We start from the raw sequence: 19,415 nt of genomic DNA on the forward strand, positions 1-19,415 counted from the left end.
CTATTTTCTTTCTGTACATGTTTTTTTCCTAATATTATTTGTCTAGTTGTATATGAAAAATGTATCTAGGATTAGATTTTTCATAGATACATCACTTTATGAACAGGCTAGTAGTACAATAGTAGATACTGCACTCATAAAAAGGTCTGCATTCATAATTGTAAGAACATTTAGTTCGGAGCTTAAGCATAATATGCTGCCAAAATGTCTCCACGTTTTTAGGTTAATTGGCACCAGTTTAATAACTTGTTCAATGTACCAAAACCTATTTTAGGATCAAGCAGGTAGTTGGTTATGAACAATGACCCCATATTAGTGTTTCTAAAACATTGCTTTTCTTGATGCCAGTGTTCTTCAAGCTTCGTCTTAATGACACCGTTGATTTATATATTTAAAATACGGCTAGGGCTTCTTTTAAGAGAAAAAGTCTTTACCTACAAGTTTGCGTGTTTGTTATATTAAAAAAAAAACACGTTTGGTTTTGGAATTTGTTCTTTTCTTCCCCCTTCTATTTCGCCCTCCACTTTTCTCCCCCGTTTTTAATTACGTTACGTTCATTTGTCGTTATTTTACCAAAATGAATCGCTGAACTGCTCTCGAAAGGCAGTGGAAAACCTGCTTGAGAGATGAAATCGGGTCGGAGGAAAAAGTCGAGTCGGCGGCTTGAGCCGAGTGTATTACTAGGAGCAGCCGGGAAGCGACTCTTTCCTTGAGGTTAATTCCTCAAGCCGAAGCCGTGTCAAGTCAAGGGTCAGCCCTTGAGGTAACAATGCTGGTCGTGACGCGAGAAGCAACGGTTGGAAAACCGTTTCATTCTCTCATAGGTACCGAGGCACCAGGCTTTGGGTGTCCGGTGACTAAAGTCATTAGGCTGGCCCTTTGCATAAGAAACTGTAACCCAGACAAAAACATCAATTCTTGAAAGCGTGGGGGTGGAAAGGCTCAACTTTGGAACCTGGGGGTGGGGTGGGGGGGATTGTGACGGTTGAGGCTGAGAACGCCGCACAACGGCCGCTGCCCCCTCCCCCCCCCTCCCCTTTCTCGCTTTCAAAGCGGGACGCAGCTTAGGAAGGCAGGCGGGACGGCGGGTGGGCGCGCGCGGTGGGGGGTTGGGAGGGGGGCTGAACTCGGCTCGAGCTGGGAGTTAACCGCTCTTAGCCCCGCCCCCTTTTTCCCGGAGGCGGCAATTGTGTAGAAGCCGCCGAGAGACTGGCTTTGTCCCGGAAGGGGGCGGGCAGCTCCAGGAGCTGGGCCGCTGCGCCAGGCGACAGTTGAGAAGGCGGAGCCCCGTCGCGCGGCGGGGGCCGGGGGCGGAGCGGGTGCGAGTGAGGAGCCGTGGGGCCTGTTCTGTGTCAGTCGTGTGTGTGTATGTGTGTTTGTGTGTGTGTATACGTTGAGGGGGGAAAAGAGACGGAGGGGCTCGAGCAGCTCCCGGAGTCCCCCTCCCGCCGCGCCCGAGGCGGCTCCCTCCCTCTTTTGCCCGTATCCCCCCCTCCCCCGCCTCGGCCATGGAAGAGGCATCCCGGCTGCTGGCGGGTCTCGCTCCTCCTCCTGGGGCCGCCGGAGATCCCTCGCCCCACAGACTTCAAGCGCCTCCAGGCCCACCCCAGCCCCAGGCAGCCCCCGGACTTCAGGACACGGGTGACATCTTGCAGCAGATTATGGCCATCACCGATCAGAGCCTGGATGAAGCACAGGCCAGGTGAGAAATACCTGGATACGTTCTGGCTCCGGGCATAGGAGTGGGCGGGGCAGGGCGGGGAAGAGAGATCCTGAAACGAGATTGCCTACGTGTGGGGGTGGGGGGGGGGAGAGCGGTTTTTTCCCCCCGTGCCCTTTTAGTTTGAAGTAACACGCTTTTTGGCCTGCGACAGTTGAGCTGGGAGCTTGTGAGTAGCAAGGAATGTTGGATCTTCGAAGATCGCCATATCTCCTGTGATATATACATATTAGAATTTATAGAGATTTGAGGCAGGTTTAGTAGGCCAGGGTCAGAGCAAACAGGAACTGGGCACCTCTGAAACTTTAGGTTTGGTGAAAGAAAGAGGAGACAAAAGCTTGAGAAGCATTGGACGTTTTAAACCAATAGCACCTGGCTTTGGACGGTCTTCTTGTGATTACACTGGGTTGGCTTGAGATGCCTAAACCTCACCAAGTCGGTGTAGGCATCTTTGACAAGTGGCTCATGTGCACCACTGAAATGGGTAATACAAAAGGAGGCTCAGAGATTTTAGTCCGGAGTCTTGGAATATTGGTTAGTCCGATTTGGTGACAGTTATTCAGATTTGGTAAAAGGCTCCTGTAATCTTAATGGGCTTTTGTAATACCAGAATGTGTTTATGAAACTGGCTGCTAAAATCAAACTGCATTGTGGCTTATTGTGAAAACTCTTTATTGTGGTTTGAAAACACGATTTATGGCTTAGCATAAGAAACCAATCAACTTTAGCCAACTGTGGTTATGCCAATTGTGAATTAGCATGGGGTTTGACCAACGAACTCAGGAGAAAAAATAATCAGGCATGTATACTCTTCATTTAGGAAGGATTTATGTCCAAAATGAAAAGAGTAATTGTATAATCTCCTTTTATGCAGAAGCAATGTTAGAATACTGTGACTTGTGATGGTGAGAGAAAAATTGTGACAGGATAATTTTGTTTTCTTGTCAATAGGATATGTGGTCAGTAGAGTTGAGGCAGTCACAGTTATGCACTATTAATAAACTGCAGTATAATGCATGGAATCCACAGAAACAACATATAAAATTTGTATCAAAATATATAACACCAGAGCACTATGCAGCATTTTGCTACGCCACCCAAAATAATAAATAACAATAACTACTAATAAAGTAATGTAATGACCAAGAATAAATCTGCAAGAACTAGGGAAGTAATGGAAATGCAAATTAATCTGAAAACTGAGCTGAACATTTGAAATACAATAAAAACAGCTATACAGATCACTTCTTATAAGGATAATAAAGATTATTATTATTGTTATTATACTTGTTTGAGGATTTGTCTCTTTTCTGCTATAGGATCTGACACAGCTTCAAAGGCAATTCAGTTTGGTTTTCTATGCCTTCAGGAAAATTGTGAGGGTAGGATGGCTCCACAATTACATATACTGTGGCCAGACTGAAAACATGAACAGATAGCTGTCACATTGGTCAACTTGTTGAATGATCATTTCTTAAAGAAACTTTTTTTAGTTAGTGCTATGTATCGTTGACAGTACAAAACAATTAAAATAGATCTTTATCTTTTCTTATTTGAATATATTTAATTTGGTTTGGCCTTAGAAGTTTTTAATCTAAATATTATTAGCTGCATCTGCTTATTTGGTAGAATTTATTTCCATGTATAGTGAGTTTAAATTCAATATATAATTTTATTTTTCAATTAAGGTTTCAGAGATCAAAGTAAAGAATGAGCGTGTAAGGCTTTTGCTTTGTTTTTTTTAAATTTAAGTAACTAGTTTAGCATTCTGCCTGAATGGTGACTGACCCAGAAAAGAATGGCAGTGTTTTGCGATTAAAAAGCTATGTCATATATCCAAATTGACATATTGACAAATTGACAACTAATAGTTTGTGGAACTAAATAGATTATAAAATTACTGCCCCCAAATATTTTAATTAACTTACCTGCATATGCTAATTTTGGAACTAAAAGCAACATACTCTCTATCTGGTTGCTTGGCATTATTCTTAACTGTTATGTATGCAGATGTTCTTTAGTTCACCCTCTAATATCTCCAAATAGCTGCATAAAATATCTTTGTGCAAAGATTGCCTGTGACTATCAGTAGTTTTAGGCTAGATAGATTAATGAACTGCTCTGCATTTTGGTGACTGGTAAAGTGGTTGTTTAGCTCAGTTAGAAACTCAACTACAGAGTTGCCTAAAGCACTATGAATGATGAGATTGTAAATATGATTGTAAATAAATTGCAAGATGAGGGAACCATATAATACATGATTTACCATGTGCAGACTTTGGCAGTTTCTTTTAGCTGTGAAAATTGCTCACAGTCATTCAGGCCATCGTGTCCTCTCATCTGGATTACTGCAATGTGTTCTCCATAGGGTTGCCCTTGAAAAGCATTTGAAAGCTTCAACTGATGCAAAATGTAGCTGCACAGGTAGTACAGTAAGTGATTTTGGATATTCAACACATGTTAACACCATTGCTGCATGAGCTGCACTGGTTGCCAGTGTGTTTCTGGGTGCAATTCAAGATGTTGGTTGTCACCTTTAAAGCCTTTCATGGTTTGGGACTGAGGGCGCATCTTCTCCCAGTTGTTTCTACCCATCCAAATTGGTTTGGCAGGTTGGACTTGTTAGGGACTGGTCAGCCAGGGAATACCAGCTGGCGGAGATCAGGAAACATGCATCCCCTGTGGTTGCTCTCTGGAAAATTCTCCCTTCAAAGCTTAGGAAAACCCGATCCTATTGGTCTTTCTTAAGCCCTTGAGACCTGGTTATATGCCCAGGCCTAGGGCCTGTGTGTGTTGAAATACTGTTTCCTGGTTATATTGACATCTATGAGGATAATTTTTCTTGGTTGCTATATATATTTATTTTTGTACTATAATTGTTTTTATGATTGTTCATCACCCAGAGTAATTTGTCTGAGATGGGCAGCCATACAAATTAAATGAATGAATGAATGAATGAATAAATAACATTGGATGTTTTTTACCTTTTCTTCCCCCCAAAAATATGTAAACAGTCAATTTTTTTGCTGCATCATTTGTCCACTTGCAGTTTGACAGGAGTAACCAGCTCATACTTGTTCCCCATAAAATGAGCATATTGTTAAATCATAGCAATATTTTCTATCTTGTAATGGCTCCTTTCAGTGGAACATTTTCATTGAACAGTACCTTTTACAGTCAATTGTATAACTGTCTATATCTTGAATCCATTTTTCTGGCTGAGGATTTAATACATATAGTATAGGATGCAGAACTCTACTCTGTTTTTGCCATTAGATTTTTGACTTGTAGAACAAAATAATTTAGTCTGGATCTGATATGTGAAATGCTTTCCTAGTGGCTCGCAGTAAACAATATTAATTTTTTAAGGTAACCAGGCAGGAGATATTTTTATAGATAGGAAGAGAGGTAATTATTATTTCTTTGCAATTGTGTGCTACAGTTGACAAATAGCATCTTGAAATCTTGACGATAGACTAGAGAAGAAAATAGGCTAATGCCATTTGATGTTTCTTAGGTTTCAATGGAGTCTGGGAATTTTTTTTTCTTCATTGTATCTGCTTCTCCTTTGAGATGCTGGAGTGAATACATAGAGAGTGGATGTATATGAAGAGAAGTAAAAGATTTGCCTCTGTATCGTTCTTGCAGAACTACTTACATTTGCATGTTAATTGGAAGATCTTTTAAAAAAATAATTGCCTACAAATTACCTGCAAATCTGGGATCAAATTAGTTAAATTCAATCCTACTGAAACCCTGTTTGGAAGCCTGTTTCATGGACCACAATGAGACATTCTTTTGACTAAAACTACACAGGATTGAGCTTTATGAATGCTCAGATTTGCATGAGGTTGAGATGTATGTCGCACATTTGTTCTAGTATTATGCTAGGGTAATACTACTCTATATTCAGTGTGATCTATTCTCAGAGTTCTAGTAAATCGCTGTGTATACTTCACCCTAAATTAATCAAAATATTGAAAATGTTAGAGCCGTATCTCTAGATGTTATCTATGCCCCCCTCCCTCCCCCGATATTTGTGGAGATGTATAATAAAAAGCATGAACTAAATAGAATCTGGTTCAAAACTGAAGCTATTGTTAAAAACCCTAGGAAGAGTAAGATGCTTTTTTAAAATTCCAGTTTGAGAAATGCATCTTCTTTTAAGGGGGCATGGTTACCTCTTTGTGTTTTTCATATAATTGAAATTAATTATGGGATGTAACTTGCATGATGTAAAAACACCACAGAAATGTGAATTACCACTCTTCTTGTTATTCCTCTACTGATGAAGGATGTGATTTCATTTTTAATAAAGAGTAATATTTTATGAATATTAAATATTCTATTATTTTAAAGAATATTTGATAATATTCCGAGTAATATTCTGAATTGTAGCTTTGATGCAGGTGTTATATCGGTACACAGATTGAAAGAATACTCCTGAAGTGTTTACTATCCTGTAATGATTATTTTTATAACAAAATTATTTTAAAAATGGTTTCCATGATATTTCAGTGACTGAATGATCTTAAACTAGATTTAGATTAAACAAGGGAACACTAAGGAGATCCAGGTTTAGTCATGATTCTTGGGAATATATATTTCTTATACCAGTTTCCAGCTCAAAGTTTTGCTGTATTTGCTCAAAAAAAAAGCTCTACTAAATTCAGCACAGTGATCTGATAGTATCTATCAGTTCGATGGGATTTTTTCAGCATTCATACATCTAAAGTCTGTAGAAAGTTCAGGTAACATGGCGTTGTAGCCCTTTTTACTTGCACAAATTGCTTCTGCTAAAAGGAACAGTTTACTTTTTTGCAAGTAGTTAAAGTAGTTTAAAACCTTTAATATAGATGCTTGCAAAAATAGTATTTTTTAATTTATCTACTTTCCAACTCTGACACATACTCAAAGCAGCTGTTGAAACACAAGCAACAAAACTGGATGTATATAGTGTGAAGCATGTTATGTGTCAATTAATTCATATACAAACTAACACTTCTAAGGTACACTAAAATTATAATTTATTTGGTATTAATCTGTAACTGTGTCACTTAAAAGTGAAATAATACTCTATACTTTGCTCTACAGCAAAGTAATTTCCAAATACAGTATTGCATGCAAATTACACTTTTAGCATATCTCCAGAAAGTTGCCTTTCTTGTTCCTGAATTAGTGTTTTCCTTTCTTTTCCTCTCTTCATTCATATGTCAGTTCCTACATTCCTGTGGTTTGCTGTGCGTGACATAATGCTGAAAGAATTGGCTGAAGGTGCAGCATGAGTCAGGGTGGTATTTGTGCAGCAGAACATCAAGACACATTCCTCGAGTCCTGGAACTTGAGATGTTACTTCACTTAGGAGAGAAGGCTCCTGTCCCCCAAGAAAATCATCACAGGAATGCCATAAAATCTATTCTTAGTCACTTTAATAATATTTTCATTTGATTTGTCCAAACATGCTTATATTAACTTTGAAATCTGCAGTACTGGATATAACTGCACAAAATGCCATACACACATTGTATGTAATGTGGTATAACAACTTGCTACAACTCTCAGTATTCAACTTTAGAACAGCATAGAATAATTTTGTATTATAATATTTCACAATACTTGTTGCTAATTTCTGAGGACTGTAGTCCTAAAACCAGAAATCTGCTTGTTGCCCTCCTCAGTCAGAAACTTGATTTTTATGCTGTCCCATAATAACCTTGCGCAAGGTAGTTGGCAGCTCTGTTCTTCCCTTAATATGTCTGTTTTTGTCTGCTGACAATGTGAGCTTTAATGGATGTGTTGTTTAGCAGCTGCCTTTATGCAAAATTATTACATTCTTTGTGGAAGTGATTTCAAATTGTACTTGGTTGGAATTAAACTTTTGTAGTCATGCCAAAGTTTTTGTATCTGACCTTCCATGAAATTAAGCAGTCAGAAACTGCTATCTTCCATATATGCAGTAGGATACTGTCCTGATGAATTGGGGGCATTAGCGTGAACAGACGTTTATGCATATTTTGTTGGTTGTTAAATATTTGAATCTGATATTTTCTTAAAACATTTCCGGTTAATCTTGAAAAGATAAGCAGCATTAGGCTGGATTAATACTTGAATAGGAGATCATTAGGAAGTCTCAGAACGGTAGGCTAGAGAGCTGTATTGAAAAAATATCCTAGAAGGTATGGACAAAAACACTTCTATTTTGTTTCCAAAAAACCCCTAATGACTGCCTTGAAAAAAAAAAAAACCAACTAATATTTTATAAATAGATATTTAACAGCAGCATATGGAAATTAGAGACCTTTGCAACCCTTTGGGTGGTTTTCATAAAAATTCTGTAGAGTCAAGCCATTATATATTTCCCTTTAAAGAGTGAAGACAAAGAAGTTAACAGAGATTCTGGGAACGGAAAGATTTTGAATATGAGATAGGTGAGAGCAGTACTGTAAAAGATAAAATAAAAAGCAAGATTTTTGGTAAAAAATATTTTTGATTATGAGTGTTTTGTCTTGTGAGGTGAGGTATATTGAAACAATTAAGAAAAGGGAAAGCTTATAATAGTTGCAGGCTATGAGAAATCCAATCTAGGAATGTTTTAATGTTTTTTTTTATCATTGTGAACAATACATGTGAAAAATGCACAGTTCTGTTCTATTTAAAAATTAAACTTCATATTCTATATTTCTGAAAACTAATGAATAGGGCTGTGAAGCAATTTGGATTTGAAGGCAAAAGGATTCTTCAGAACATCAACTTCATAGATCTTTTGTCAGGATCATTCTGCAGCTGTAAAGGGAGGTCATGTGAACTTAAAAAAATAGAAATACTTCAAGGAATTGCAAATGGGTATTACACGAAAGCTTCTGTGCACACCAGAACACCTTTTTCCCTTCAGATTCAAAGCATGAGTCCCCTTAGCATTCAAGAAGTTTGTGACTGCAGAATGGATTCCTGTTGGACTTCCAGAAAAGAGTTGGTAAACTGAAGATGGCGCCACTTAAAGCAGAGGACCATGGTAGAATGAAGATCCAACAAAGGGATTGGCTTTTTGGGATTCTTCTGTGGAGAAGGAGTGGATTTGTACTCACACACATGTGCTCCAGACAGTTATTTCTCATGAGAATATTGCCAGACAGCAGTTTCCAGTGAGTTTGGAGCTCAGGGAGACAAGAGATCACCATCTTTGCCCAAACAGTGGTCTCTGCCTTTTCAAAGGACTTTGGGTTTGCATATTTGCTTCCTTAATCACTTTTGGAAATTGCTTGTTAACTGCTTTTCAGATTTTAACCAGCAGTGCAACTTTTACTAAGGTTTAATTGCAAATTAAGATTGAATTTCCTTCAATCTTTAGTGAAAGACATTTTAAATACAAATATAAGAACTTAAAATCTTTTTTAAAAAAAATAAATAGCAAAAAGAACATTGATTTTAGGAAGTTGCAAATGGACTATTAGTCTGGATGGTTTTGAAATAAGATTTTGAAACTAATTATAAGAATCCTTCCCATGGGAAAATCCTGTTTGAATACTTGAATATACAATAAGATGAGATTTTGAAGATTGACACTTGAAAGAACTAAAGGAACTAAATGTTACAATTAAAGAAGAACACTTAAATTTGGCCTACTAATATAGAAGAATATTTGATTTGAAGGTAGATTTAAAAATGATGGGCTATGGCGATGATGTGGAAAGAGATATACAAATGAAACTGCTAATGTCTTAACAAACTAAAAGAGTGACCTGGATAATTTTCTTACGTTGGATTTACAAAAGAGATTTGTTAAATTATTGAAGACTTTTATGAAAAGGGACAAAGATGAGAAGAAATCAAAATCTAACAGATTATTTGAGGGGATTAAGTATCAAGATTGTTCAAAGTAAAGGGGAGAAATGTAAAAAAAAAAGATCAAGATTGTTAAAAGTAATAGGAAGGAATATAAAATTGGTTTACTTGATAAAGGTTAAAATAGATACGTTGTTACCTCTGGTAGTTCTTACTGGACTTTTGCTGACCAGGATTGAATTATGAGGCTTTAAAGATTCATACAACTTTAAAAGCTGTAAAGATTTGATACATTTGTTGTATTTTAAGAGAAGATGATAACTTACTAAAATTGTTTATACAGGTTGTCCTCGAACAAACTTTTGTTTAATGATTGTTTAGTTACAATGACATTGAAAAGAAGTAATTTACAACTGTACTATTGCAGCATACCCACAATCACCTAATCAAAATTTGGGTACTTGGCAACTGGTATGTATTATGGGAGTTGCAGCATCCCAAGGTGATGTGATCCTAACTTGTGACCTTCTTAGCTGTCAATGGGGAGAGCTGTATTTCCTTAACAATCACACGATTCACTTAACAACTGCAGTGATTTACTTAACAACTCTGGCAAAAAAGGTCATAAAATTGGGCACAACTCATTTAACAACTGGCTTGCTTAGGAATATAACTTCTGGTCTCAACTATAGTCATAACTTGAGGGCTACCTGTACTTGTCATTATATATTTATATATTTCTTTTCTTAAAACTATATTCTTATTTTTTTCTTTTTCTATTTTTCTTTAAGTTTTTCCCTCTCTTTTCAGCACTTTCTACTTTTTAAATTTTTTAAATTAGTATTCTTATCTTGCTAACTATAATGTTCCATAAAATTACCATAAAAAACATCCGAAGTAGCATAGCCTAAAATATCTGTAGTAAGATTACACCAAACATCATTAATTTAACTCTACTATAAAATGGCAAAAGAAAAATCTTCACACCATAAAACATTACAAAAACCTAAAACATTTGCATATTATATGTGTATAAATTGACATTGAGTAAAAGTTGTTTTAAAAGCATTTGTAACTGTGATCTCATGGTTAAGAAACTATGTTTATTTTCATATCCCACTGTTCAAATGAGCTTACAGAATAAAAGAACATTGTTAGAACCAGCAGGAAGAAATATTCATATCAGAAGGACTTAGGAAAAATAAAAAAGATATTCGGCCCATGCTAAATAAAATCAAGGCTGATGCAGTGCCAATCTCCCTGACAAAACTCTTAAGACTGAGCAGTATTACCAAGGCCTTTTCCTGGAACCATAAGACATATCTTCAAAAAGAGGCAGTGGAAACAAAATCTGGCTATAATGCTGAAGAACTACAGGTAGTCCTTGATTTATGACCACAATTGAGCCCAAAATTTCTGTTGCTAAGTGAGATATTTGTTAAGTGAGTTTTGCCCCATTTAAAACCTTTTTTGCCACAGTTGTTAAGTGAATCACTGCAATTGTTAAATTAGTAACCCCGGTTGTTAAGTAAATCTGGCTTCCCCATTGACTTTCCTTCTCAGAAGTACGCAAAAGATGACCACATGACCTGGGAGCACTGCAACTGTCATAAATATGAGTCAGTTGTCTGAATTTTGATCACATGATCATAAGGATGCCGCAACTGTCGGTAAGTGTGAAAAATGTTCATGTCACTTTTTTTTCAGTGCCATTGTAACTTCGAACAATCACTAAATGAAAGATTGTAAGTCAAGGACTACTTATATAGGAACTGAAACAATGAGAACTAATGAAGGAAAACAGTGCCACTAACCAATCTCAGATATGTGCCCACCTTTTGGGAGTATAATATAAGGTATCTTTGGACTCAGGTACAATGGTGGTGTTCAAAATTATGCATTATATTTTAGGAAAAAATAGGGGAGGAGGTCCTCCAGCAGATTGCTGTGACATGTTTACAACATTCATACTAAGTTTGACTCCAAGTAGAAAGGGTCTAGTGAGAGGTCGAGGCCAATAGAGGAACATTCTCAGATTCTTTTGAACCTAGAATACCTAGAATTTGAACAAGGGCCTCTTGTTATCTGTAAACTTGATCCATGCTAAATGAAGCTTGTTTTGGCAGCTAGGAAAGTTGAACTGTATGTTGTTAGAATTGGGATGTTGTAATGCTTCATCGAAAAAGGGAGTTATACTTAAGAGATGCACCTTTTGAAGATCCCATCTCTCAAATCAGCTACTTTGGACAGCCATTAATATGATGATCAAATAGTTGTATTAGAGAAAGTAGTGGACATTCAGCTGCAGGGACCCTGATGAAGTGGGTTTTCTGAATATTCTTCAGACTGGATGTAGGAGAGAAACATTGATCATGCTAGTTGATAACGTTGTCAGACCTTGAGTAGAGGGTGTGCATCTCTCTTGATTTTTTAATGCCACAAATATTCTTCTGGATTGTCTGCAGGAATTGGGATAGACTCCCTGTTGCACAGGGGTTCTGTTTCTTTTTAAGTGGGTGATTTGAGTTGATGTGTGTGTGTGGGGGAGTAGTTAAACCTGAGAATGCTTCAGTTTGAATAGGATTTGTTTCTCACAGTTATATAGCTGCCTATTTCACAATAAAGGAACTCTAGGTGGTTTGCAATAAAAACAATCATAAAATCCAAATGTTAAAAATAACTACAATTAAAAACATCACTTATATTATTATTGAGAATAATAGAGAGAATTGATATTAAAACAATGCAGCCATTTCATCAGTTTATCATTGCCGTGAGATCCCCAGGCCTGCTGCTTTTTAAGGGACCTCTGGAAGGATGTCAAGGAGGATCTGTTTCATTTTGAAGGTGAGGAGTGATGATGTTCCACTGGACAGCTGCCATGGCAGAAAAAGCTTAGCTCCCAGTTTTCTGCAGGACTGTCTATCCTACCCAACTAGGTCTACTATATGGAATCTTAAGGAGAGCAATGGTCAAGATACTAAACTGCCCTAGTGAATTAGACTGTCAGTGGTTATAATTCCTGCATTTTTATTGTATGGTACCGTAACATTGAATCCTTTGGGAAAGTGGTGATACATAAATCATTGTTATGATTATATGAGTGTTCAGGTGCCCATGTGTCCATCTCACTGAATGACTGCAATCTCAGCTCCCCCATTACAGTTGTGCCTTGGGGTGAGGAAGGCCCTGGGAGGCTTAGTGCCTGCTGGCATGCCATGGGCCAGGAGCCCCCCTGGCTCATAGGTCTTCCCCCTGCCCTATCACTCTTTTGAGCCTCCTCCGTGCTCCACCACTTTCCCAGAAAGTTTGGGTCTTCTTCCCTCCATGCCACTATTAGAATGCTTTGTCCTTCTCTCCACCCCACCATTCTTGGAAGCCATGGGAGGCTGCAGAGTTCAGGAGGTGAAAATGGCATAGATTGGTGGGAGAAGGGAGGTAGGAGTAAGTGAAGCGCCACTGTAGTCATAAGGGCAAGCAGGTTGCCAAGCATCTGAATTTTGGTTATGTGACTTCAGGGGCACTGCAATGGTTGTAACTTCAAAAATTGGTCATAAGTCCCTTAGTTCAGCACCTCCGTAACCTTGATAGTCACTGAACGAATGATTTTAAGTCGAGGACTTCCTGCAATCTGTCTCAGTTCAGGGTGCTGTTTTGGGATGATACACCTTCATACAAAGCTGAGAATTCTACCCTAGAGATAGAAATTTATAAAACCAGAAGTCTAGCCACAGTTATTGCAAAAGGCTTTGACACAATATATTTTGGTTTATAACTTCTTTGTTTAGGAAAGGTAAAAAATGTAAACAAACTGGTTGCTTTAGAACAAAATCTTCTTGATTTGGCCAGAAATGTGTAAGAGAAAGTAGTCTGTTATACAAGTGATTTATCAGTTCTGATTTGGAGTCTGTGTTTATGTCATGATTCACAGAAGGTATCTGCTAAGTAAGATGCAGATGCTACTGCCTGAAAAGTGTGATTGGTTCCATTGGGATAAAATTGCTTTCTGACTGCTGTTTTCAAATATAACTGGTAGAAATGATGAATAGATTGGATTTAAAAATAGAAAGTGTTCTTAAATAACTGCATTTTCCTGTATAAATGTCTAATTGCCAAGGATGTTTCTTTTCATAACTTTGAATTTAAGAATTCAGATGCTAATAAGCTAGGGAGGGAAAGAAAATGCTATATTCTAAAGCAATACAATGGAAATTTGGGAAAAAAATAAAACTTATTAGCATCCTTTTACAGATATAAAAGTTGCTGCTGCCAGTGTCTATCCCACTCCCAGAGTTTTCAGTGGACGATACAAACTGAGCCATCAATTTCTAGGTCAAAAGTCAATAAGGGAACCAAAGATACGAGCAAAATGGAATTCTCAGTGCCCCTTTGAAAATGAAATATATTTTATCCTTTTATTTGACAGTTGCTTTTATTAGTTTGTCTTCTACTGTAGATACAGGAATTGTAAAATTCTGGAACTATAAACAGTCTTTTATAAAAATCTTTCTATATTACAGAACTTTCAGAAATCATTTTGGGAATTAAAGGCTGGGTAACAATATGTTTTAAATTATGGGCCAAATTTATTTAATTATTTTAAATCTATTTTAACTTTTGTGTATAAAGTGTTTTACTTTGGCTGTTCACCGCCCCGAGTCCGAAAGGAGAAGGGCGGTATAGAAATCTGAAATAAATAAATAAATAAATAAAATAAATAGGACAATTTTTTATGCATAGATACATCTGTATATACATATCCCTTTCAGGATAAGCAAATCATATGAAGCTTGAAAAGGAGTAAGAAATAGCAAAAGAAATTAAATGGATGAGATAAGAGGAAAAAAGAACTATAGCTAAATCTGTATGGTAAATTATATATGACATAATTGTTAAGAAATAATATTTTTGCCATTTTTTTTGCAAAACACAAAGACCTGGCAAAGTATTTTTAATTAGTATTTATGAGGGCTTTTTTAAAAAAAATACCATTTCATCTTTAGAGGGAGAAATTATATTTCTGCAGTAACTTTGGAAGGGCCTCCCTAAATAGATTTGTGAGACACTTGTATTTAGACATGTACAGTTCTTTTTTCAAGAACTCTGGAACATGCTGAACTGGGGAGGGACAAAAAGTTTTCTGGAACTAAATCTGGAACAGAAGATTCTGAATATAGTTTCATATCTGAAATACCACAAAACATCTGGAAGACTGTTGGACGTATTAGGTTAGAAGTGCAACTTGTAGCTTTTGATCTAAACATTAATTATTAAAGATGGCACTTGAAGGCCTTTTCAAGCTCTTTGGGATTTCATGAGATAGCATAATTTTCATACAGGTAGTTCTTGACCTATAACTGGTTGCTTAGTGACAGTTTGAAGTTACAACAGACTCCCTAGAATCTGTTTTCAAAATTATGCTTGCAGCACCCCCATGATCATTCACCCTTACAACTAACCACATGGATGCTGCAGAGTCCTCTTTGCCTACCTCCCCCACCCATCCTCCCCTTCCGTGGTCCTCACAACCCTTTGGGCTGCTTCCCAACCCAGCCACTCAGCCATCTAAGGGAGCCTCAAGCCAACTGGAAAAGTTATTGGTGCACATAAGATTGTTGCAGCTTGCAGGTCTTGTTCTGCTTTCTACCCCAGCACTCAGCCATGCACGGACTTGCAGGACTTGGTCTGCCTCTCAGATATTTCAGGGCACAGCAGCACCCAACTTACGTTTCTTATTTGTACAGCTTCTGAGAGAGCTTTCCTGCTGAGGCAGCCTCATGGCAACCTTGTGCTATTCTGTAGGCAGTTGTTATTTTTGCAGTTTTGTAGTGGGGTCCAATTTAAGGAGGCACCATTTTTCCTTAAATGGGAGTTGGGAAAACCCGAGGCCTGCAAGCTGCCTCTTGTATGCTGGTAGCTTCTGCAGTTGGCTTGAGGCTCCCCTGGGTAGCTTGGTGGAAAGCAAGTCTGAGGCCTGTGGGAACCCAGTGGTGGTGTGGGAAGGTCTGTGAGGACCCCAAGAGGTGGAGAACAGAGCACAAGGTGCCTCAAGGTTTGAGAAGCCTTGGAAGGTCCAGGGCAGATGAGCCTGGGCTTGTACTAGGTCTCCCAGGCCTCCCCTACCCCTGAGGCATCCTTGTTCCTTAACAACCTATATGATTGGTTAATGTTTGCATTGGGGAAAGCAGGGATGGGGGCACCTCACTTAACAACCGTTACACTTGTGACTGTAATGGGGAGGCACTACTATGGCTGTAACTCAAGGACTACTCTGTGGAAACCAATATCATTGCTAGAATAAAGGGACTGACCACTACAGTGCATTCCCCCACTATTTTATGTCATTGTACTATTCCAGATGTATTTGGAATAGTAATATAAGTTTATATTATTGCTGAACAAAATATCATGAGAGTAGAATTCTAATACAGCAAAGAATTATGAACTATTGTTAGTCCAGCACTCTGGCTCAGTATCATATATTGTTATGGGATTCCTACACATTATACTTTTCTGTTCTTTTAGTTTCATGATCAACAAGTAACTGACAAATCTGCCTTCTAGCCAGTTAATTCCACAATGAAATCAGTAACATCAGAAGTAGAATTTATTGGTCTTGATTAAAAGCAGGAATGACAGTAGTGAACATTCCCTCTAGCCCAAGGGTGTCAAACTCGCATCGTCATGGCGGCGTCACATGACGTATTGGGACTCCCCCCCCCCCCCCCCGTGTAATGCATCCGACCCGCAGGCTGTGAGTTTGATAGCCCTGCTCTAGCCCATTAGAACGAGTGTGAATACCCCAGTGGAAGATCCAGGTTGGTGTTTGCTTTTAAGATGGGTGAGAAGTCTCTCTCAGGCTTTGTTTGAATGAATATCATGTTGATATTCTCACAGTTCTGTAACATTGTTGGTGCAAAGTTAAGAACTAGGATGCATAAATACTTTTTGTTTTTACTAGATGTATCTCATTTTAAAGCAGACAACCATGCTAATAGAAATGTAAGAAAGATAATATTGTACAAATGCAGCCTTGAGGCTTTCCACGTGCTTTTAAAATGCAAGTCACCATCTAATTATATAGTAAGTTTATGTTTCATGATGCTTAGTTAATATATGTAATGCGATCTGTGAATGAACCCAGTAGACCATTCTCCTAGTACAATATGATTTCTAGCTTTTGAATGAAATGCATTGCCTCTTCGTTTATCCCTTTGTTTTCATTTTTCTATTCTTTTCGTCATTCATTCTGTTTTTCCTTTCTCTGTTTCTTTAGGAAACATGCTTTGAATTGCCACCGAATGAAACCTGCTCTTTTCAGTGTGCTATGTGATATTAAAGAAAAAACAGGTTTGTTCGCATTTTCATTTTTTTCCCCGGAAACTAATAGTTCCAGCTAATAAATTGGATATAGTTAATGTACAAAAATATCCTAGTTCTTAAACTGACTGCTGATATTTAAACCAATAATTATGAATTAATTAGGATTTTGGTAGTCTAAATCTTTGTATAGGATTCTGTTCCTAAATTATTTGTAAACTGAATATTTTCAGGCTACAAAGTGTTGTACAACTTTGTGCAATGTTTTGTGTTTGGTTTTGAACAAAATACTAAGGGTTCAGAAGAAGTCTTTTGTTTCTCTTGTCTTTTTAAAATAAACATAAACAGGTACCTAGTATATTTTCATCAGTCAAGAAATCAAACTGATATCAACCTGCATTTAGTGTCCCTCTCTCCATGATAATTTTATTAATGGCATTTATTTAATATCACCCACTGCTATCAGCTGCGCAATGACAAATGATGTTCAATCACTTTTTTTAATGTTTTATTCTGCTGTGTTAAACTTCTTGGTTTTTTTCTTTTGATTGAATTTGAATTTAGTATGATGATGATTATATGTAAAATTAACCTTTTTACAGACAAACAATTTTATGGGATAAACAACTTGTTGAACACGAAAGGCCACAATGGAAATGTCTTGCTCTAGAGAGCTGTATAGCTAATTTGTATAATTTAATTTCTGTATAATGAATATAATTTGCATATCATTCATATTAACACAGTCACCATGATAATAGCAGGTGATGCCTTTTATGCTGTGTCTGGCATAAAATCGTTTAGCAGTCTCAGGTGACACGACATAAAGATCTGTAAATAGCAGATAATGTTGGCTGTCATTTGGACTGAAGGGCTTCTAAAATTCATGTGAATGGCATATCTCACATACTGCTTTTTCCCTTTTAGTGAATAATTCATGTGTCCTTGTAAATAAGTTACATGGAGGGTTTTTAGCCTGTCCTTCATCCCAGAGAATGATTTAAGTAAGGAATAGCTGCTTACCTGGAATGAATGCTTATTTCCCTGGGAGTTATAGTGGATGGTTGGATTGTCTTCTGGCTGTATGGGGTTAATGTATGAATTGCTTCTATTTGTGGGCCAAATGTACAGGAGGACAGGGCTCCTATACTTCTAATAATTTACCCAGAAGAAGGAAAATTGTCATGCAGGAATGAAAAAAGTTGCATGTTCTGCAGCCCCCTTCTGAACAGTTGTTCATATAAATCTTCTCTTCCTTTGCTTGTTCTAGAATTAGCACTTGGGGTATATCCACATAGGGCAACTCTGCCATTTCTGAATCAGTCCCATATACCTTTGTGATCTCAGTGTTTCTCTTTCTCATCCAAACTAATTTATTTCTGGCTAAGTGGTAGTTCCACAGGAACAATAGTGAATCCAAATTTCCAACAGATGTTCGAAATTCTTGCCTCATAACTGAGATAAGATTTTACCTCAGATAATTTATTCTTCTAAAGGAGAGAGAAGAACCAAAAACTGAGGGCTGATACAATAGTGGCTTTCTTTTCTGTGATAAATTTAGTCATCTTTCTATCTGCTATATTGTTTTACAGATTTTTTAAAAAAGATTTTCAAAACTTGGTAAACTAGGGATTGCCAGATTGTCCTGCTGGACCACGTGCAACCCTGTCAAAACTTGCTTTGGGATTTGCTCCGTGTTTTGCTTGGGCCAAGTTGCAATGGGCAGTCATAGTGTTATTCATATAAAAAGAATTACACAAATTGTATAATTGTAGGGCTTCATATATTTTAAAGTTTCAGAACCCTGGTATTTTACCATTAAAATAAAGAAGAGACAAAAATGGAGATAATGCATAACGAAAAATAATATATCTCTTCCATCCCCTTATAGTCTGTCAATATTTATATTTAGTCTTAGATTTTTCATTTTAAATTTGTCTATTGTTCACTCAGATCATATATATTTTATTCATTTCCTAAGACTAGTGGTTCATGGAAGATGTTAGCGGCCAAATTTCAAATGATTTGCAAATTCTAATTTTGTGATATACATATTCCATACATGCATTATTATATGTATATCACAAAATTAATGTATAATAATGTATCATTCTTATACATTGATATGTAATACAGGCAGGTAGCTTTGCTTTTTCCAGGTAATTTAAGTGAATACTAAGAGATGGGCCAGTGAAAGACAATGTTCTTGATGGCATTTCCCTTTTGAAATGCTATGCGTTCCTTAGAAGAAAAGAGTCAGCATTGGCTATATTGATTTTTCTGAGTCTTTTCTAGTCCATAGACTAAAAAACACTACACAAAAAGGAACCAGGGCTTGCTTGCATTAAATGAGAATTTTATCAATAGCTTTCTTATAATAGCAATTGCCTTTTATGGCAGGATAGCTCTGCAAAATTAGAACGTGCGTGTTTAAATTTCTCTTTTTCCACAGCTGAAAAGGCACTGATTCAAAACCTTTACCTTAATGAAATGTGCTTCCTGCTAGAACTTACCTCTCTAGCTGGACAGTTTGTATTTTTTAAAACCCTCAAGTTGCAATTCATTTTAATGTGAACATATTTGAACCAAGGGA

General features: G+C 37.3%; 1 protein-coding gene across 2 annotated transcripts in view; it reads left to right on the forward strand.

Annotated features, from left to right (window-relative positions):
- The first annotated feature begins 1,034 nt into the window (after positions 1-1,034).
- The window catches only part of PBX4 (PBX homeobox 4), a 52,217-nt gene continuing 33,836 nt past the window's right edge, over positions 1,035-19,415 (forward strand). Inside the window, exons 1-2 of one of the 2 annotated variants that reach the window (XM_034419359.3) lie at positions 1,035-1,702; positions 16,779-16,852. In XM_034419359.3, the coding sequence (XP_034275250.1) occupies positions 1,509-1,702; positions 16,779-16,852 (268 nt within the window). In that variant the 5' untranslated portion in view covers positions 1,035-1,508. The remainder of the gene's footprint in view (positions 1,703-16,778; positions 16,853-19,415) is intronic. The other variant, XM_034419361.3, reaches the window with a different exon arrangement.

The sequence above is a fragment of the Pantherophis guttatus genome, chromosome 2 (genome assembly GCF_059756535.1).
Source record: "Pantherophis guttatus breed Tessera chromosome 2, ASM5975653v1, whole genome shotgun sequence".
Taxonomy (NCBI): domain Eukaryota; kingdom Metazoa; phylum Chordata; class Lepidosauria; order Squamata; family Colubridae; genus Pantherophis; species Pantherophis guttatus.